We start from the raw sequence: 17310 nt of genomic DNA, 5'->3' as shown, positions 1-17310 counted from the left end.
AGGTGGACAGCAATAAGCCCTGGTGTAGAAACTCTCAAAGCAGCCGTGCGGAAGGCAGGCCTTTGGACAAGCTCTGAGGCATCCAGTCAGCCTCAAGAGTGATGCCATCTGCTTTGTGGGTAGCCCCTAGGGAAGGGGACAGCCGAGATCCCCCAGGCCGGCTTGGGCTCCACCGGGAGATATGACTTGCAAACGCCTGGCCTTTGCGCCTGGGTGAGCAGAGCTGAGATGAACAGCTGCTGGGTCCAGGGATGAGCATGCCACAAGAGGGTCTCTGCAGTCTGGCCCATGTCCCCAAGGCCTGTGCTTCAGGAGGGACCCTGCAGTTTGGATCTGCTTAGAGTCTCCAGGAACTGGCTAGCTTGCCCCACAGACTGCACTGTCAGGCAACTGACTTCTAGGTTCCCATGGAAATGGATGAGGGTCTCTGCCTAGCTTTCCTGCATTTGCTTTAGGTCCAGTGCCTCACTGAAAGCCCCAGGTCTATGTAGGTGCAGGGGCACAGGAGGCAGAGCCCAGCGGGGCTGCCCTTAGAGGCCCTGTCAAGCCTGGCCCCAGAGGGCAGGCTAGCCTCTGTGTGCGGCCATCTGCTGCTCCTTGTTGGCAGCCAGCTCCCAGCCCTCCCGGGTGGCCCACACCTGGCTCCAGGGGCCAGGAGGCCGCAGGAATGCCTGGGGTGGGTGGATGCTCGCGGCCCGGCAGAACCCCGCCCGCACACAGGGCCCCTTCAGTTCCTGCCGCTGGCCAGGAAGAAAGGCCGCTCAGTCCTGGGCTGGCCGTGGGGTGGCCCTGGGTGCCAGCCAGGGCAGCGTTCCACTGAGCGCGGGCCGTTCTCCAGCCCACAGGGCGGATATGCCGTGGAAAGCAGATGTAAGACACAGAATACAGGCCCCAGCCTGAGCCTCATGCTGACCCAGGTCAGGAAGGACAGCCTCGTCACTGGCTGGACTTGCTAGGGCCTGTGGTAGAGGGCTGTCTGGGGGCCAGAGTAAGATGCCTGGGGTGGAAGTCTTGCGCTGCGATCCTTGTGGGACCCCAGAACATCCTCCACCTGCCCCAGAAGCATCCTGCATGGAACAGGTGTGGTGAACACCCCGGGAGGTGGGGGGGAATGACAGCTTACCCCAGTGCTGTGTTGGCCCTTGGTGCAATGTGGCTAGAGGGGGTGTGCCAAGCCCAGGGAGGACGGCAGAGGCTCCACCCTGGTTCTCACTGGGGCACAAGCCTGAGGCCTGGTGACAGTAAGTACTTACCAGCCTTGAGTGTCTCAACCACAGAGTGGCAAGAGCCAACTGCTTGGGGACTGACAAGAGATGCCAGGACCTGGGTTGGCCTTCTGGGACCACAACCCTGCCGTGTGTCCACTCTGGCAGTCACAGGCTAAGAGCATAGCTGGACACAGGACACAGTCTTAGGGGAAGGAGTCCCTCTGGGTGAACTGGGGTGGGGCGGATGGGGTGGCTCCAGAGGCCAACCCTCAGGTGGGGCAGGCTGCTAGCCCCACTGCAAGGGGTCAGACATCCTCCTGAATGACCACACTTTGAGGGCCTAGCCACAAAGCACCACCTCTGTGTAGCCTTCCCTGGTCGCTAAGGGCTACAGTTCACCCTAACGTTCACACCAGACTGCAACCGGATGACAGTGTGTCAAGAGTTGTGAGTACCCCTGCAGGGCAGAGCCTGTGACCCCTTCATCCCTGGGTCCCCAGAGACCACCTGGGGCCTGACACATACTGTGCACCTATGTGGACGGAGCCCATCCTACCCCTCAGTGCTAAGACAGGGACCCTGAGGCCAAAGAGGACCCAATGTGTCAATGGCTAATTGGGACCTGCAGGCCAGGGCTTGTGAAGGTCTGTCAGGTCTTCTGCCCCAACCACAAAGCAGACTGTCCCTGTGAGGAAAGGCTCTGAGGCAAGGCCACACAAAGCCACCCTTCTCTGAGGTCCTGGCTCCCCTGGGCTGGCACTGGTGGGAGGCACAGACCCGTGGGAATGTGCCCCGTCAGGAGAGCGTGGGAAGCTCTTCTCAGGTGCCAAGTGCTCACGTGCCATCCTGCCAGCTCAGATGCCACCTCCTTTAGGAAGCTGTCCAGAGCCCAGCTGCCTGTGCCTCCTGCCCATTGTCCCATGTGTCATGGCCCATCTTGCCTAGGTTGTCCCCATCTGATATGTACAGTGTCACCATAGGAACAGGACACACAGCTCCGAGTTCCCCCCAGAGCACGCAGGCCTCCAGATCTCAGCCTCCCACTACATGAAATGGGCTGACATTCCTTCTCCCAGGGCTGCAGCCTGAAAGGGGAGCCTGGGGCAGCAGAGTGAAGAGTGTGGGCTTGAGGACCAGCTGCCTGCTCTGCATCCTGGCTCTGCCACGCCATTGCATGTGGCCCAGAAGAGACTGAGCCGTTTGAGGGCTGCTCGGGCATCAGACCAGCTAGGGGGTGCACACTACTTGGGACAGAATCTGGTAGAGTAAACACACGCCTGGTGCCTGGCGACAGTTAGTCTTTGCAAAGGACAATCAGTGTGGGCCAAGTCTTCTGGTTCCCTGTCTTGCCCTATGCCACATTGTGCCTCCTGAAGGAAGTGCACACTGAGCTGTTGCCCCAAGGCCCTTGGACACCAGGGATGCAAGGATGCCAGGATGTGGCATGTCAAGACCCTCTGGCCAGGAGGGCCTGGCTGGGCCAGGCAGGGAAGTCAGTGGTTTATGCCGAGTCAGACAGACCCAGGTTTGGGTCCTGCCTCTGCCTTGTCACCCTGTGCTGTCCGAATTTGGGAGCAATGACCCGAAGGCCTCACATGTGGGTGTGAGCATTTAGAAGCCTCTCTGGCCCCGCCCCTTCCGTTCTGAGCATCAGATCCACCTCTGTCCCTATCCAGTTCTCTCGTCTTTGGAGCCACAAGACTGTCGTGGTGATCCCCAGAACTGTGGGCAGGATGCACCTGGGCTGGAAGGTCCCTGTTATGGTCTGGTTACAAAGTGTCCCCCAGAAAGGTTCACGTGGCCCCAGATGGTGGCACCACTGAAAGGTGACTGGATCATGAGGGCACCTTATCAGCAGTTAATCCAATTCCATCAATTCATTCTGAATAGGCTCTTAGGAGGAGAGGCTTGGTGGGGGAGGTGAGTCACTGGTGCCTGCCTTTGGGGGATGGACCTTGTCCTCAGGGGCCCTCTTTCCACCCTCCCTCTGCTTTCTGGCTGCCAGGTGAGCAGTTTTGCTGCAACTCACTCTCCACCGTGATGTTCTCATCTCTGGCCCAAGGTGATGGGGCCAGCTGAGCAGGGACTGAAAACTGTAAGACCATGTTTCCACCTTTAAGTCATTTTTAATCAGCTCATCTGTCACAGTGATAAAAGCTGACTAACGCAGTCCCCTCCCCTTAGGCAGTGAGGTGAGGCAGGAGGCCTTGCTCCAACTGCTCATGGCTCTCCTGGTATCCCCTCTTGGGTACAGATCTCAGCTCTGCTGACTGGAAAGTCACACCTCCAACCCAGTGCCCGAGGGACCTGGCAGGCACAGTTGCCATGCCACTGCCCAAGACACCAGCCATGAGGCTCGGCCAAGGCTGCAGCTGGCCAGCACAGGCTTGTCCCCAAACCCGGCCCTGGCCGTGGAGCCCCCCATGCTCACCTTCGTAGAAGTGGATCTTCTCTCTCAGGATCACCATACCTTTGGTTAGCAGCTGGTTCTGAAAGAAGCAGGAGGTGGAATCACTGCCCCACAGGACCCCAAGAGTCCACCAAGAAGCAGCCAAGATCCAGAGGGGGCTGTGATGCATAGAGGCCCTGTCCTCCTGCTGCAGAGACTAAACCCCAATCACCCTGCGAGGCAAGCACTGGCCCAGCTCAGGTCATCGTGAGACAGGAGGTGGCCACGGGGATGTTCTCTGAGAGACAGGCCAACTGTGTAGCAAGAGTGGCCCAGTTACTGAGGCCTGGCCTGTAGGACACCACTGTCTGGGGACCTGTGTCCCTGTGTGTGCTGGACACACACACAGCTCGGACAGGATGGAAGCATGTGGTCTTGGCACCATGCAGATCAGCAGAGGTGACAACGACCCACACGTCCCTCCACGGACAAGTGAGGAAACAACGTGGTACGGAACACCGTGTGCCCGAGTGGAGGAACAGCTCTGACGCTGCTGCAGCGTGGACGACTTTACAATGGGATCCTCTGCAGGAGAAGCCAGACACAAAAGGCCACAAGTTGCATGATTCCATTGTACGGAACGTCCAGAGCAGGCATGTCCACTGGCACAGAAAGTGGGTTGGGGGTGCTGGGGGCTGAAGGGAGGAGTGGCCGCGGGTGGTTTCTCTCTGAGGTGACAAGAACGTCCTATAATTGTGGTAACGGTTGCACAGTTCTGCAAGCATACTAAAAAGCCTAAGAATCATATGCTTTAAGTGGGTAAACAGTATGGAACGTGCCTTATATCCCAACAAAACCACTAAGTAATGATAATTCAAACCCAACTATGGCGGTGCGTGCTGTAACACCAGCGCTTGGGAGGCTGAAGTAAGTGTTGTTAGTTTGAGGTCAGCCTGGGCTGCATAGTGAGCTCTTGTCTCGTAAAAAATCCAACAGGGCCAGGAAAGGTGGCTCACACCTGTAATCTCAGCTACTAAGAGTGCAGAGATCGCCAGGATCACAGTTTGAGGCCAGTATGGGGGGAAAAGTTAGGGAGACCCTATCTCAACAAGATGGGGTCATAGAACATCTATAATCCCAGGTATGCCAGGAGTTGTAGCAGGAGGATTGTGACCTCCAAATTCTGAAAAATAACTAACGCCAAAAAAAGATAGAGCCTGCCTCAAGTGCGAGGCCCTGAGTTCAAACCCCAGTACCACCAAAACAAAAACCCCAAACAACCCTGGCAGGGAAAGGGGGTAAGAGGCCAGGCGTGGTGCTGCAGGGTCTGGTGAGAGGCCTGTGCACACGGCCCTGCCCTGTGTCCTCTGCTGGTACTTCAGGGCAGGGTGGTGACGCCAGGCACAACTCCAAGGCTCACCTGCATGTTGTCATTTAGCCTGCACAATAACCGGTTGACTGGCTGGGGGAACCGAGTCATGGCATGTCCTCGGAATGCCCATGCTGACAGCTGTGAGGCTGGAGCTCCACAGAAGCCAAAAGCAGGTGACCTGCCCTCTGTGGCCAGCAAGGCCCACCCACCTGCAGGTACTCCGTGAAGAAGGACCCCAGCTCCGTCTTCAGCAGCTGCCTGTGAGGGAGGGGAGACGGGAGTGAACTGAGGCCATGCAGAGCTGGGGGGGGGGTTAATATGGGGACACAGGGACAACATGGACTGGGCGAGTCCCACGTTCAGCACCGTGGGCCAGTCCATGTTCTGCCACAGTGCAGCACATCAAGAACCTCCCCACCTGTCCACAGAAGAGGAACCTGAGGGTCCATAAGGGAAACAGGGACCACAGCGGCTCACTTCCTCCAGCAGACGCGTGCTGGGGCTGGACCTCCAACCCTGGCTTCATCTGCTTTCCTCGTGTCCAAATCCCAGGTCTGGCGGAATCCACCTTTCCCAGGTGTCTTCCCCTTTAGTCCAGAGCGGCTCATTCAGTCTTTACACACACAGTGCTAGGCATGGATTGGGGTTGCCTTATACAGGTGAGGCAGAAGAGGCTCAGAGAGGTCAAGTGACTAGTCCAAGGTCACACAGTCCATGCCAGGTTAGGGTCTCACCTCTGTACCCATCACTGACAACGCTTACCACTGCATACCTTCAGAGTCAGGAGGACGGTGTCATATTCCACACCCGCCCCAGGCTGAAAACACTCGGCCAGGGAATCCTCACCAAGCCTTTACGTTCTGAGTGGAACTGATCAGAGACCTTAACTTTTAGGTTCTTCCCAGTCCTGAATTACACACAGTCCTCACTCTGCATGATTCTGACAGATTTAAATGTCCATAACCGGGGTTTAACTAATTAACAGTAGCCCCCAACAACAGGGTTCAAATTCCCACTGAGTGGGAAGCTACAAGGGCCTTGGCTGGCTCCCAGCCACCACTCACAATTGAGGTAACAGAGGCGTATGGGGAGCAGTGACCAATCATGGCACTTCTTTTAGAGTCGCTCTGTGACTGGCCTGAGCACACACAGCAAAGCCTATAGGGTGTTGTCTACCTGTCTCTCAGTGATAGGCCCACGTGGCATTTTATAAAGCTGATGAGCCCGAGTGGCTGAGGGCAAACACGAGGTACAGTGCTCCCCGGCTTACAGTAGGCACCGTGCATGTACACTCACTGCAAGTCAGAAATATCCTATTTAAAAATCCATTTTTTTCGCAGTGATGGAATTTGAACTCAGGACTTCACTCTTGCTAGGCAGGCGTCTACCCATAGCTACTCCACCAGCCCTAAAAATGTATTTAATACACTACTGAACTCCACAGCTCACCCTGCCACCTTACACACACTCAGCACACTCATGTTAGCCTGCTGCTGGGCCAAACCCAGCCCGTTTGACAGCACAACGCTGGTCTCTCAGTAGCGCACCTGAAACGCAGCGGCCACATGGGTGCACTCCCATGCCACGTAACTGAATCGCTGTGAGCCAGGGACTGTCTTGCAAATGCAAAGCCACAATGCTCTGAACAGGTAAATACTGCTCAAAGTGTTCTTGGTAAGTTCTTCACAAAGAAATAACACACTTCTCAACGTTCCCCGTGCTGTACATTACAGTGTCCCAAACAAAGATTCACTCTATTACCATTTTCATTTCTCCATGCATTAATAACCAGCACCATCAGAGGGCTGAATGTTCTGACACAAGTTTTAAAGGTCATGGCACAACTGCACACATGCCCATGGGTTACCAGGATCCCTGCATAGTTTCATCCCGTGAGGTCCTGCCCTGCTGAGCAAAAAGAGACTTGCAGGATTGTGCAAAAGCAACAGCTGGAAGCAAAAGCTCACTCTCTGCAGGACACCCCCTTTTCTGCCATGGACTTGGACGCAAGGACAGGTAGCAGTAACTTACCTCTCTTTTACACCATGAGTGGAGACTCAGGTCCTCAAAGGCCCTTTGGGGGAACTGTAAGCTGGACCCCAGCTCAGTGCTGGCTGCCCCCACCAAGCTTGGGTGGACTGGGACTTGAGTGAAACCCAGAGAGGTAGGGGCCTGGGCCAGGTCAGCCAGCAGCCCTGCCACTGGAGTGGAGGGTTCCTGTACCTGACCATCTGTCACCATGTTTGCGTGGTGCTTTGAGCAGCACCTGCAAGAGATGGAAGCAGGGGGGAGGGCCAGTGATGTCTCCTGAGCAGTTCCTGGGGCCCAGCCAAGCCAGGCCTGTCACAATCTCAGCTGGCAGCTCCCAAGAGATGGTATTAATACTCCCAATTTCTGCACAGGGAAGCCCAGTCTGACTGGAGGCTCAGCGTCCTCCGTGCCCAATGGTGAACTCAGCAGCAGGGGGTGACCTCCCACTGTGCCACACAGGGAGGAAGCACTGACCCTCTCCTGCCGGCCCCTGGGAGCTGCCATCTGGCTCTACAAGGACCAACCTGTGTCTTCCACCCCATCATGTGACCTCCAAGTCCAGGCAGAGGCCTCTCAAGGTCTCACTATGTGCATCACATGAGGGCCACCAAGACAAGGCCGAAAAGCAGGGCTGGTGAGAAGGGAGGGCCTGCGTTCTTGCAGGATGAAGTCGAGCCCAGGGAGTCCCCTCCACATGGCTGAGGACCTGGACAAGACCCCCCCGCCCCGCTGGAGCCTCAGCTTCTCATCTGGGCATAGAGCAGAGGATCCTGGTGGCTGACCCTGGTGACGAGTGTGTACTCAGTAAAGCCCTTGCCTCTCCCCTGTGTGTGGACAGCTATAGGAACGTGGATGCAGGGATGAAGGTCAGGGCCAAGCAGGCCTCCGCCCACTACACCAGCAGCCCAGGAGTGTGTGGATAGAGCTTGCCTCAGTGGCTGTGCTGTCCCCTGCCACCACCTGTGGGTTTCCCAGCCCCCCCAGCATTCCCTTCCCACTGTGGCTGATGCTAAATGAACCTAGGCAGCTCCTTCCTAGGCAGGGCTGAGGGGCACTACTGACTGAACATCCCCAATTCTGGTTGTGCCCCGGCTCGCCCAGCCACTGGACCAGGGGCATAGCATGGTCCTAGAAGACCGAGGCCACATGGCTGCTCTATTGGCCTCAAGTCTGTGCTGACCAAGTGGCCAACCTGGGCCCCTCTGTCCCAGCCTGAAGCATGGCCGATAGCTGTGTGGTCAGTCCCTGGAGCCCGCATGTGGCAGGTGCTACCAAGCTGGGCACCAGTGGCTCATGCCTGAGCCACACCTGTAATCCTAGTTACTCAGGAGGCAGAGATCAGGAGGATCACGGTTCAAAACCAGCCTAGGCAAACAGTTTGCGAGACCCTATCTCAAAAACACTCATCACAAAAAAAGGCTGGTGCAGTGGCTCCAAGTTCAGACCCCAGTACCATCAAAGAAAGAAAGAAAAAAAAAAAGAAAAAAAGACCGCTACCAAGTGCACAGTGACTTCTATCTGGCAGCCCCCGGAGGAGACCGGCCATGAAACACAGATGCCAGCCAAGCAAAAGCCTCTCTAGATGGGAACCACTTTCCATCTTCAAAAGGAAAAACTGAGGCTCTGGGAGGGCAGGAGAGGTCAAAGGCCAGGCCAGGAAACCCAAGTTTGACTCCCAGTCCTGTGGATTACACACAGACATCCTACCCAGGTGAGGTGTCGAATGCCTGCAGTGTGGACACTCGGGAGGCTGAGGCAGGAGGATTGCTTGAGCCCAGGGGTTCAAGGCCAGCCTGGGCAACACAATGGTAACTGGTCTCAAAAAAACACATGTATGAATGTTTGAATGGAAATGTATCTAAAAAATGCATGAAAACAGTGATACCCATTAAAAAATTTAAAAAATGTATAAAAGGAGGTAGACTGAGGGAGACAAGTGCATTACAGCACTCATGGCACTTCACAATGAAACTCCTCTTACAATTAACACACCTAACAAAAAGCAAAAATCCCCCAAATCCCGTCATCCTTCCTAGGATCTGAGGAGGGCCTGCCCAACTCACAGGGGACAACTGGGCTTTGTAGGAAACGTAAAACCAAATGGCACCGGTACCCTGTACCTGTCTGGCTAGCCACAGCTTCCCAGTGGGGAAAGGACACACCCCACAGGAGCCCCAAGAGAGGCCTAGGCATACTCAGGACAAAGGGGGCCTACCTACAAAGAGAGGGGAGAAGAAGGATACAGTGGCCTCAAACAGTAGTGTAGACCCTACATCTTCAGAGCCCAGGAACCCCAGGGATGGGACCCCTGGTGTCCCAAGATGTCAGCTTAGGAGAGATGGCTGTGGGGCGGGACAGAGGCAGAAAGCAGAGCCTGGATGCAGGGTGCAGAGGGTCTGCTGGTTCTGGTTCTGGAAGCGGCAGGGCCTATAGAACAGACACCCTCTCCTCAGCTGGAGCTCAGGAGGAAGAGGAGGGGTCTGCAGTAACCAGAACAGACATCTGAGCTCCTGACCCACCTGAGGGCACAATTACACACTGCCCAGTCCCAGGCAGGTAGGCCGCTGGAGAGGATGCCCTGTACACATGCCCTGACGTGTGGAGACAGGCACGAGGACAGGGGCCATGTGCAAAGTCCATTTCCACAGCTTGGAGGAAAGGGGGCCAGAGGAAGGGACCGAGAAAGATGACGGAACAACTGGACTCTCTCAAAACTAAACTCCTTTGTGCTTCAACAGACGTCATGGAGAGGGACGCCAAGAAGAAGGTGACAGGACACTGCGTAGGAAGGGAAGCAGATTTGCAAGTCAGGGCTCAATAAATATCTAGACCCACAGACACAAAGGATCTACAACTCAGAATAAGCACTGTGCCTGACAAACAGGCAAAATGTCCGCAAGGATACTCACACGACCAGTGAGCACCAGAAGCTCAACATCACCGGTCATCTGCGAGATGCCAGCCAAAGTCACCGTGAGTCACCGCTCCACATCCACCAGTTCTGCTAGAATCCCCAAACCAGAAGATGACAAGGGGTGGTAAGCATGTGACCACCAAAGTACTGTGGGGATGTCAGTGGGCGGCCGCAGAGAGAACGAGGGGGCAGAGCTCCAAAAACGAGAACCTAAGTGACCACAGGACGCAGCAGTCCTGACACACGAAGAGAAAGGAAATCCCAGGCCACATAAGATCCTGCACCCGATGCCCCGGGTGGCGTTCATCACGGCTGCAGGTGGGAGAGGTGAGTGGATAAACAAAACGACACGAGTTCTGTACGCTACCCAGCCACAAAGAGGACCGATGCATCGGCCCAGGCTCTGCCACCGCAAGCCAGGGAGGCTGTGCTAAGTGGAGGAACCAGACACGAAAGGCCGAAGAGTGTGTGACCCTGAGCGTGCGACCCCATTTACATGAACTGTCCAGAGCCAGAGGAAGCCACAGCCCCAGGGAGCTGAGGGTGTTTGCTGGGCTTGGGGGGTGATGGGTATGGGCTACTTTTTGGAAGTCACCTGGTGTGACAGTCGTACAACCCTGTGAGTGTGCTGAAAACCACTGAATGGCCCACTTTAAATGGGTGACATTTATGGTATAATGAATTGTACACAGTTGTGTAGCACATGGTGTCACCATCAATGACACTGCATAGGCAACAGTGGTCCCAGCAATGGACTGGAAAAATTTTGGTTTTTTTTTTTTTTTGGAGGCACTGAGGTTGGAACTCAAGATTGCTAGCAGTTAAAGCCATGCCACCAGCCCAGGAGCTGAAAAATCCTTACCTCCTTTTCTTTTCCTCAGTGTCTTTCTGTTTAAACACACTGTGCAGGTTGGTGGCCTGGGAGTACTGGGCAAGCCACACCACACAGCCCCAGTGGATTTGTGTAAAACCACTTTGGGATGGTCACCCGGTGATGAAATTGCCTACTGACGCCTTCCTAGCACGAACTCCTGTCGTTAAGCCACACAAACTCAACTGTAGATGCCACAGACTCTCCTGTGGGATTAAGCTAACAATTAACTATAGATTTAGTGATAATTAGGCCCACTTGATTTAATGTGGCCACGTGATACAGAAGAGCTGGGATGAGGACGGGGCACGGTGCTAAATGACACAGAGGCCCAGAAGTTGGGGCCTGGGTTCCAGGTCCACTTACTTATACTGTAACCATTAGCTCAATCGCCCAGTGCCTCAGTTTCTCCATCTGTAAAATGGAAACAATGAGGTCTGGACCCCTCAGGGCTGCAAGGAAGAATGAAGGAGTTTAGAGTATGGGGCACAGAAAATTGGCACCCAGCTGGCTGTGTGAGGCCTGGTGAAAAGACCCTGTCACAGTTAAGGTGCCCTGGTGTTCCCTTTTACACTGGTGAAAAACAAGCTGCCTAGCATCAATTATTGTCCAGGAACTCAGACTGCTTTCCAGGGGAGGAGCCTGGTCCCCCTGCCCAGCACTCACTGCTGAGGGAGGGGGGCTGCGGATCTCATGGACAGGCCCAGGTGATGCCCAATGCCAGGAGAGGGGGTTAGGGGTTAGGCTGGGCTCCACCTGCTGCTTTGTAAATAAGTATTTCCTTTTCTCATTGTTTTAACACCAGCAGATTAAAATTTTTTTTTTTAGCATGTGAGCCCAGGGTCTCACATATTAAGAAAATAAGGGGCCTGGGGCCTCACCCTTGGGCAGGTTGGATGGGCCAAGAGCAGCAGGACATCATGAACAGTGACAAGCACTAGGCCAGAGGAAGGTACCACATTTCTGGTTTCCATGTGCCTCTGGCCAGCCCCCCTCCCACCCTGGGCCTCAGTTTACCAACATAATGGCCCTTACAGGTGAGTGGGGTGCTTGTGTGTGAAAATCTGACCCCTGTTACACTGGCCCTTCCCTGTGCCCTTGGATAATGAAAGGAAGCATTCCTGTCTAGTTTCCTAGATTGCTTTTGACCCGGGACAGGACCCAGGGGGCAGGGCCGGAGGAAAACATCACAGAGCAGGAAACAGCCCCTGTACCAGCTGTGTGACCCCGGGGAAGTAGCTTGACCACTCTGAGCTCCAGCCTCCTCTGCTACAGATGGTGACTACAGACTCCTTTCAAGTTTCAGCTGCCTGGTTCACAGTGGTGGCCCCGAGGGCTGTCCTGTGTCCTCAGCTGCTTCACTACCCTGGGTTCCTGCCCAGTCACAGGAAATGAGGAGTGTCCGCGGGCTGTAATTGCTTTGCTGGGAACAACACTGCAGTCATTAGGCAGGTGGGTCCTTCCTCTCTGACAGGATAAATATCTTTCATGCTGCTCTGCACCGGCAGGGGATGTGGGTGTTGCCTGAGCCACGGCCCAAGTCCCACCCTGCTTCCCCTAGAAGGGTGTCCTCTGGAGGGGACCCAGGTCCAGGCCAGGAGTGAGGGCTGAGGTCCAGGGAGGCTGAGACCCGGCCCAGTCTGCCGGGTGGCCCTCCAGGGTAGAGCCCCTGGGGCTGGGATCAAAGCCCTCCCAACCCTCCCTGCCCCCACAGGCCTGGACCCAGGGCAGGACGGCGGGCACTCACCGGACGCCTTCGTTGAGGCTGAAGAGCTCCTGGTCGGGCAGCCCCTTACGCTGGAAGACAGCAATCACCCCGTTGTGGATACTGTGGATGGGAGAGAGGAGTGAGGCCCCCCAAAGAACCTGGACCCCCTCTCTCAACCCTGCTCGTCATCTCCTGGTCCCCACAGGACCCCACTCACTGCATGTCAAGCCCAGCCCTGGCCTCCCCGGAGCAAGTGCCTATGTCACAGGTGCCTCCCAGCCACCTCTCCAGGGCCTCTAAGCACTAGCATACCCTGAACTGTCAAACCTGGCAAACACTGCCTCCTTCCCTGCTGTGCTCTCCACCCACCCCACCTCCCCCGAAACCAGGGGTCTGCGCTCACCTCTACCCACCACGTCCAAGTCCTTCCGACCTTGCCTCCTCCATACCCACTGCCTCTGGCCTGGTCCCCACCCCTAACTCAGTCTCCTCACAGTTCCCTGGCCAACCAGTGGGGTCCCTGCCACTGCCAGCTTTCACAAAGGGCCTGGGAGTGTAAACAGGGCGGTCTGATCCCACTCCACCCAGCTCTTTAAAACTCTCAGAAGCAGGAATTCACAACACTTCATGTAGCAGACAGAGGGTAAGCCTTTGACCCCGCTGAGGACCAGTCAGTCACTTGGGGCTACTCCTTTTAACTTTGGTTCTGTGAAGGTAGGACTGTGTGTAGATGTGTTCCAATAAAACTTTATCTATAAAAACAGGTAGTGGGCTAGATCTGATCAGTAGGCCAGTGTGTTGACTCCTGCTCTGAAGGTTTCCTCACCATGAGCCTCAAGGAGCCCCTGATCTAAATCCCAGACTCTCTGAGACTGCGCATCTATGTTAGCTGCACCCAGCCATACTGGGAAGGCAGTTGCTAGCCACAGGACCTACCTTTGCACAAGCCTCTTGATTGGTCCTTCCCCACTTCATCTACTCAAGTTTCTTTCTGCAGCTCATAGGCCTCAGATGGTGTGTAATACACTTCTATGTGGCTGTACAACTTGTCTCTCCCACTATGTATAAACCCCAAGAACTTGGGCTCCTGTGCTGATCGTGACTGGGTACCTAGTCTCTCCGGTTCAGAGCAGTAGCTTGGCTAGTATTCAGTCAAGTTCACCCTATTTCCCCCTTGCCCTCCAAATCCAGCCCGTCCTGCCTCCCACCGTCCTCTACACCTGTCTTCCATGGCAGCCTGTCCCATCTCTGCCCTGGGTCCTGCACATGGCTGCTGAGACTCCTCTGGATGCAGCCCCTCTCTCACAGCACCCTGGGCCCTGGCAATGCTGCATCTCTGGGTTACAGCGCCCATTTCCCTGCTGTCTGAAGCCCTTGTCCTCCCAATTCACTTGGATGCTGCCTCCAAGAAGCCCACCTGGCCCCTCCAGGGCAGACTCACATACCAGCAAGCCGACTCATGTCCCTGTTGTCCCGGCTACCGCCTGAGCCCTGGGGGCTCTGCTGCCTTCCACCCAGGACCCAGTTGCTGCACACTCAGCCTGGAGGGGACAGGTGATGGCCACTGTGTTCCTGGTGTCCCTCCCTATAACTTCATATAACTTGGCCCACCACCCACTGTGCGGATGAGGAAACTGAGTCCGAGACAGACCAATTACTGTACCAGAGGTCACAAAGCTAGTGAGGTGATGTGCTGCTCCATCACCCCAGACAGCATCTAGCATGGAGCCAGGTCTGGGTGGGCTTCCCATTCTAGGCCTGGAAGGGACAGCAGAGTCCCAGGCCTCACATTCCAGACGCGCCAAGAAGGCTCTGAGTGGAGCGGGAATCCACCCAGGGTCAGAAGCCGGTTCCTGAACTGGCCAGGCCAGATGTGTGACCCACCACTGGCCTTTCAGCGCTGCTGGATCCTTGGGCGCTAATGGCCCTTACCCTAGTGTCTGGGACACAGGTTCTCTGCCTTGCCTCCTGTCTATGAAATGGGAATCCCAAGGGTGCTACCAGGCCGCAAGCCTGACCCAGGACAGAAGGGACAGTGCTTCTCTCGGTTCAAAGTCCCCGAGGCACCCAGCCCCATGTATCCCATTAGGCTGCTCCTGTTTACCAACTAAGAAAGATCTGAATCCCACAGGCAGTCCAGGGGCCCTAGAAGACACCATCTCATGGCACCGCCCTGGAATGCCAGAGGCCAGACCTCCTGGATAGCCTGGGGGGGAGCAGGACAGGGTGGACCAGCCCCACTCAGTCCACATCTGTGGAGCTGGGGGGTGAGGTAGGAGCAGCACTCTTGGCCCCGGCCCCTGGGAGGGCACTGGGGAATTGCACCCAAGTTCTCCCAGAAGCCCTGGGCCCCGTTAAGATGGCTGCTGGCCTCACTGCCAGGGCCCACTCAGATAGAGGGGTGGACACAGCAAAAGTCCCCCAAGGCAGGAGGATGAGAAAGGGATGAGAAACACCAGTGTGGGAGGTTTGAGACTGCCATGGCCAGTCCCTCTGTCCTTCCTCAACTCCACATTACCTTCCAGAGTGACCCTGGCCCACTCCACCCCACCAGGTGCCTGGAGCAGGTCCTCCCTCCTTCCTATATCCTGCTGGAGACCCACTGGGCCTCCTCACGCACACCGGTGCAGGGAGCACATCTCTGGGAACCAAGGAAGTCACCAAGCTCACTACCGATCCCATGCCTGCCTCACTCTGGCTCCACAGGGCAAGGCCTGGGAACAGCTGGCAAGGGCTGAGTCAATGCCCCTGTGTTCTGCCTTCTGTGATGCTTTGCTACCTGTACTCCCCTAGTATGCCCCAACCCAGCCTCCTGTGGCCCTAGGTGAAGGTCTGGGTTTGAGTACCAGCTGTAGCTTCCTGGCTGTGTGGCCTCAGTGTCCCCATCCATACAATTGGCTGGGTGAGCACACAGCCCACCTCCTGGGATACTGTGCAATCTGCAGCTGTCTTGGGTATTTCAGGGAAGGGCCTGTATCTGCCAGACCTTAGCCATACCCAGCCTGGGGCTTTCCTCAGTCTCCTCCTAAACTCCAGCATATGGCAGGGACTGTGAGGCCCCAGGTTACAGAAGAAAACGCTGGGGCTCAGAGAGGCCTAGGACAGTGTCCAGAGCCACGCAGCCCAATACCCAGCAGAGCTGGAACTGAGATGGAGCCCTGGCCCACAGTCTTCCCCACCCGGACCCTTGGGGTGCACAGGTGACACCCTGCTTCTTCTTCCGTTTCTAACTCTGTGAGGCTCCATGTTCTTTCCAAAGTCCAAACAAAAAAACCTTGTGTGCCACTTGGAGAGAAAGGAAGGGTGGGGAGAGCGGTAGGGCCTTGTGTAACTTGTCATTCCCCTAAAATAGAAATGAAACCCCAGCTGCCTGGGCCATGGCCTCCCAGACCAGAGCTGGGCAGGCCCAGTCAGGGCATCTGCAGCTGGTCCCACAGGATCCCAGGAGCTAAGGGTGGTGGTAGGGAAGTGAGAAGACACTGACTTCCTGGTAATCTGAGTGGAAGCTGGCCAAGACCCCCTTCTCCACATAAGGGCTGCCTCCTCCAGGAAGCCCCCACCCCAGAAGGTCCCCTGCACATCCCCTCCAGGGCAGGCTCTAGTGTCCCAGGAGGGCAGGCCAGGTCCCAGCGCTGGGCCAGCATCTCCTGACTGTGCTAGGCAAGCAGGGCAGTGAGAGGGAGAAGCCAGGATGTCAGCAGCTCAGGATGCCCTAGGTGGTGCTGAGGACTGCTGTCCTCAGGGCTGGCTGGGAGGGACAGCGTGAGGAGAGGGGTGGCTCTGGCTCATGCTGGAGAGGAAGGGAGAGTGGGATGTGTGTGTGTGCTCCTGCCTGTGGCTGCCCTGACTCAGCTGGGGCTGGGGTGGGGCTGTATGAGGGCAGGGCGTGTGTCTGTGGTGTCACCTGCCCATACACCCATACAGGAAACGAGTGGGGGAAGCAAGAGAGGGGGAGCGGCAGTCAGACACCCTCAGGAGACTGAGACTTCTGCAGGGAGCTGGGCCCCACCTTTCCCAGGCCCCTAATTTACTCTGCACGTGGCCTCAGGAGGCCTCAAAGGACTTAGAAATGAGGGTGACTTTCTGCTAGGGTCCCCTCCTCACTCTGTGTCCTGGAGGCTGCCAGATGGGCAGCAAAGCTGGCTTAGCAAACATGGCTCTGTGGAGGGACAGAGGTGTCCCCCTCCCCCTTCTCGTCCCACCTCATCCATCCCCCTCCCCAATGGAGGCTGGGTTCTCATTGGCTGTGGGTGGGGAAGGAAGCCCCCATCCAAGACCAGAGCAGTGAAGACAAGATCATTCAGGTCCCTGACCCTAGTCCCCTGTCCCAGACAGGGACACCAGCTGTAGGGTACAGCTGACACTAGCTCTAGCTGGGACAGGAACCTACATGTATCCCTGGACAGTGGCCTCCTGTGAGACTTCAGTTCAGACCCGAGACCCTGACACCAGTGGGGAATCAATCAGGTCCCTCTCCTCCTCTGGAGAGGAGAGGTAAGCAGTCAGCCCTTCCCCAAGGAAGGCTGGGGAAGGGAGTGGGAAGCAAGGCGCCATACATCTCTGCTCTGCACTGTGCCCAGCACCTCGGGGCATGTCCTCTCTCAGTCCTGCCTACTCAGGGTCACCTCCATGATGGGGCTCCCCAGAGAGGTGGGACACTGGTTGGGAGATGACTCAGCAGGCTCAGATACCCCTTGGGACCCATCTCAGAGTCGCTGTGGGTCTTGGGCATCTTCCACAAGTTTCTCTAGAGATCCTTGGGGTGGGCAGGTTGCGGGGAGGGGCAGAAGAACATACTCCTGCCAGGAGACAGAGGT

General features: G+C 56.3%; 1 protein-coding gene across 6 annotated transcripts in view; it reads right to left on the bottom strand.

Annotated features, from left to right (window-relative positions):
• The window catches only part of Prr5 (proline rich 5), a 53168-nt gene that overhangs the window by 9985 nt on the left and 25873 nt on the right, over nucleotides 1–17310 (bottom strand). For 5 of the 6 annotated variants that reach the window (XM_074084668.1, XM_074084670.1, XM_074084669.1 and 2 more), the window contains 3 exons: nucleotides 12533–12613; nucleotides 5179–5227; nucleotides 3640–3697 (listed from right to left, as the gene is read on the bottom strand). In XM_074084668.1, coding sequence (XP_073940769.1) covers nucleotides 3640–3697; nucleotides 5179–5227; nucleotides 12533–12613 — 188 coding nt within the window. Of the gene's footprint in view, nucleotides 1–3639; nucleotides 3698–5178; nucleotides 5228–12532; nucleotides 12614–12896; nucleotides 13665–17310 lie in introns of those variants that run through there. The other variant, XM_074084672.1, reaches the window with a different exon arrangement.

Source organism: Castor canadensis, chromosome 8 (genome assembly GCF_047511655.1).
Source record: "Castor canadensis chromosome 8, mCasCan1.hap1v2, whole genome shotgun sequence".
Classification (NCBI taxonomy): domain Eukaryota; kingdom Metazoa; phylum Chordata; class Mammalia; order Rodentia; family Castoridae; genus Castor; species Castor canadensis.
The sequence above is the reverse complement of the archived record's forward strand: the minus strand, read 5'-3'. Positions and strand labels throughout refer to the sequence as shown.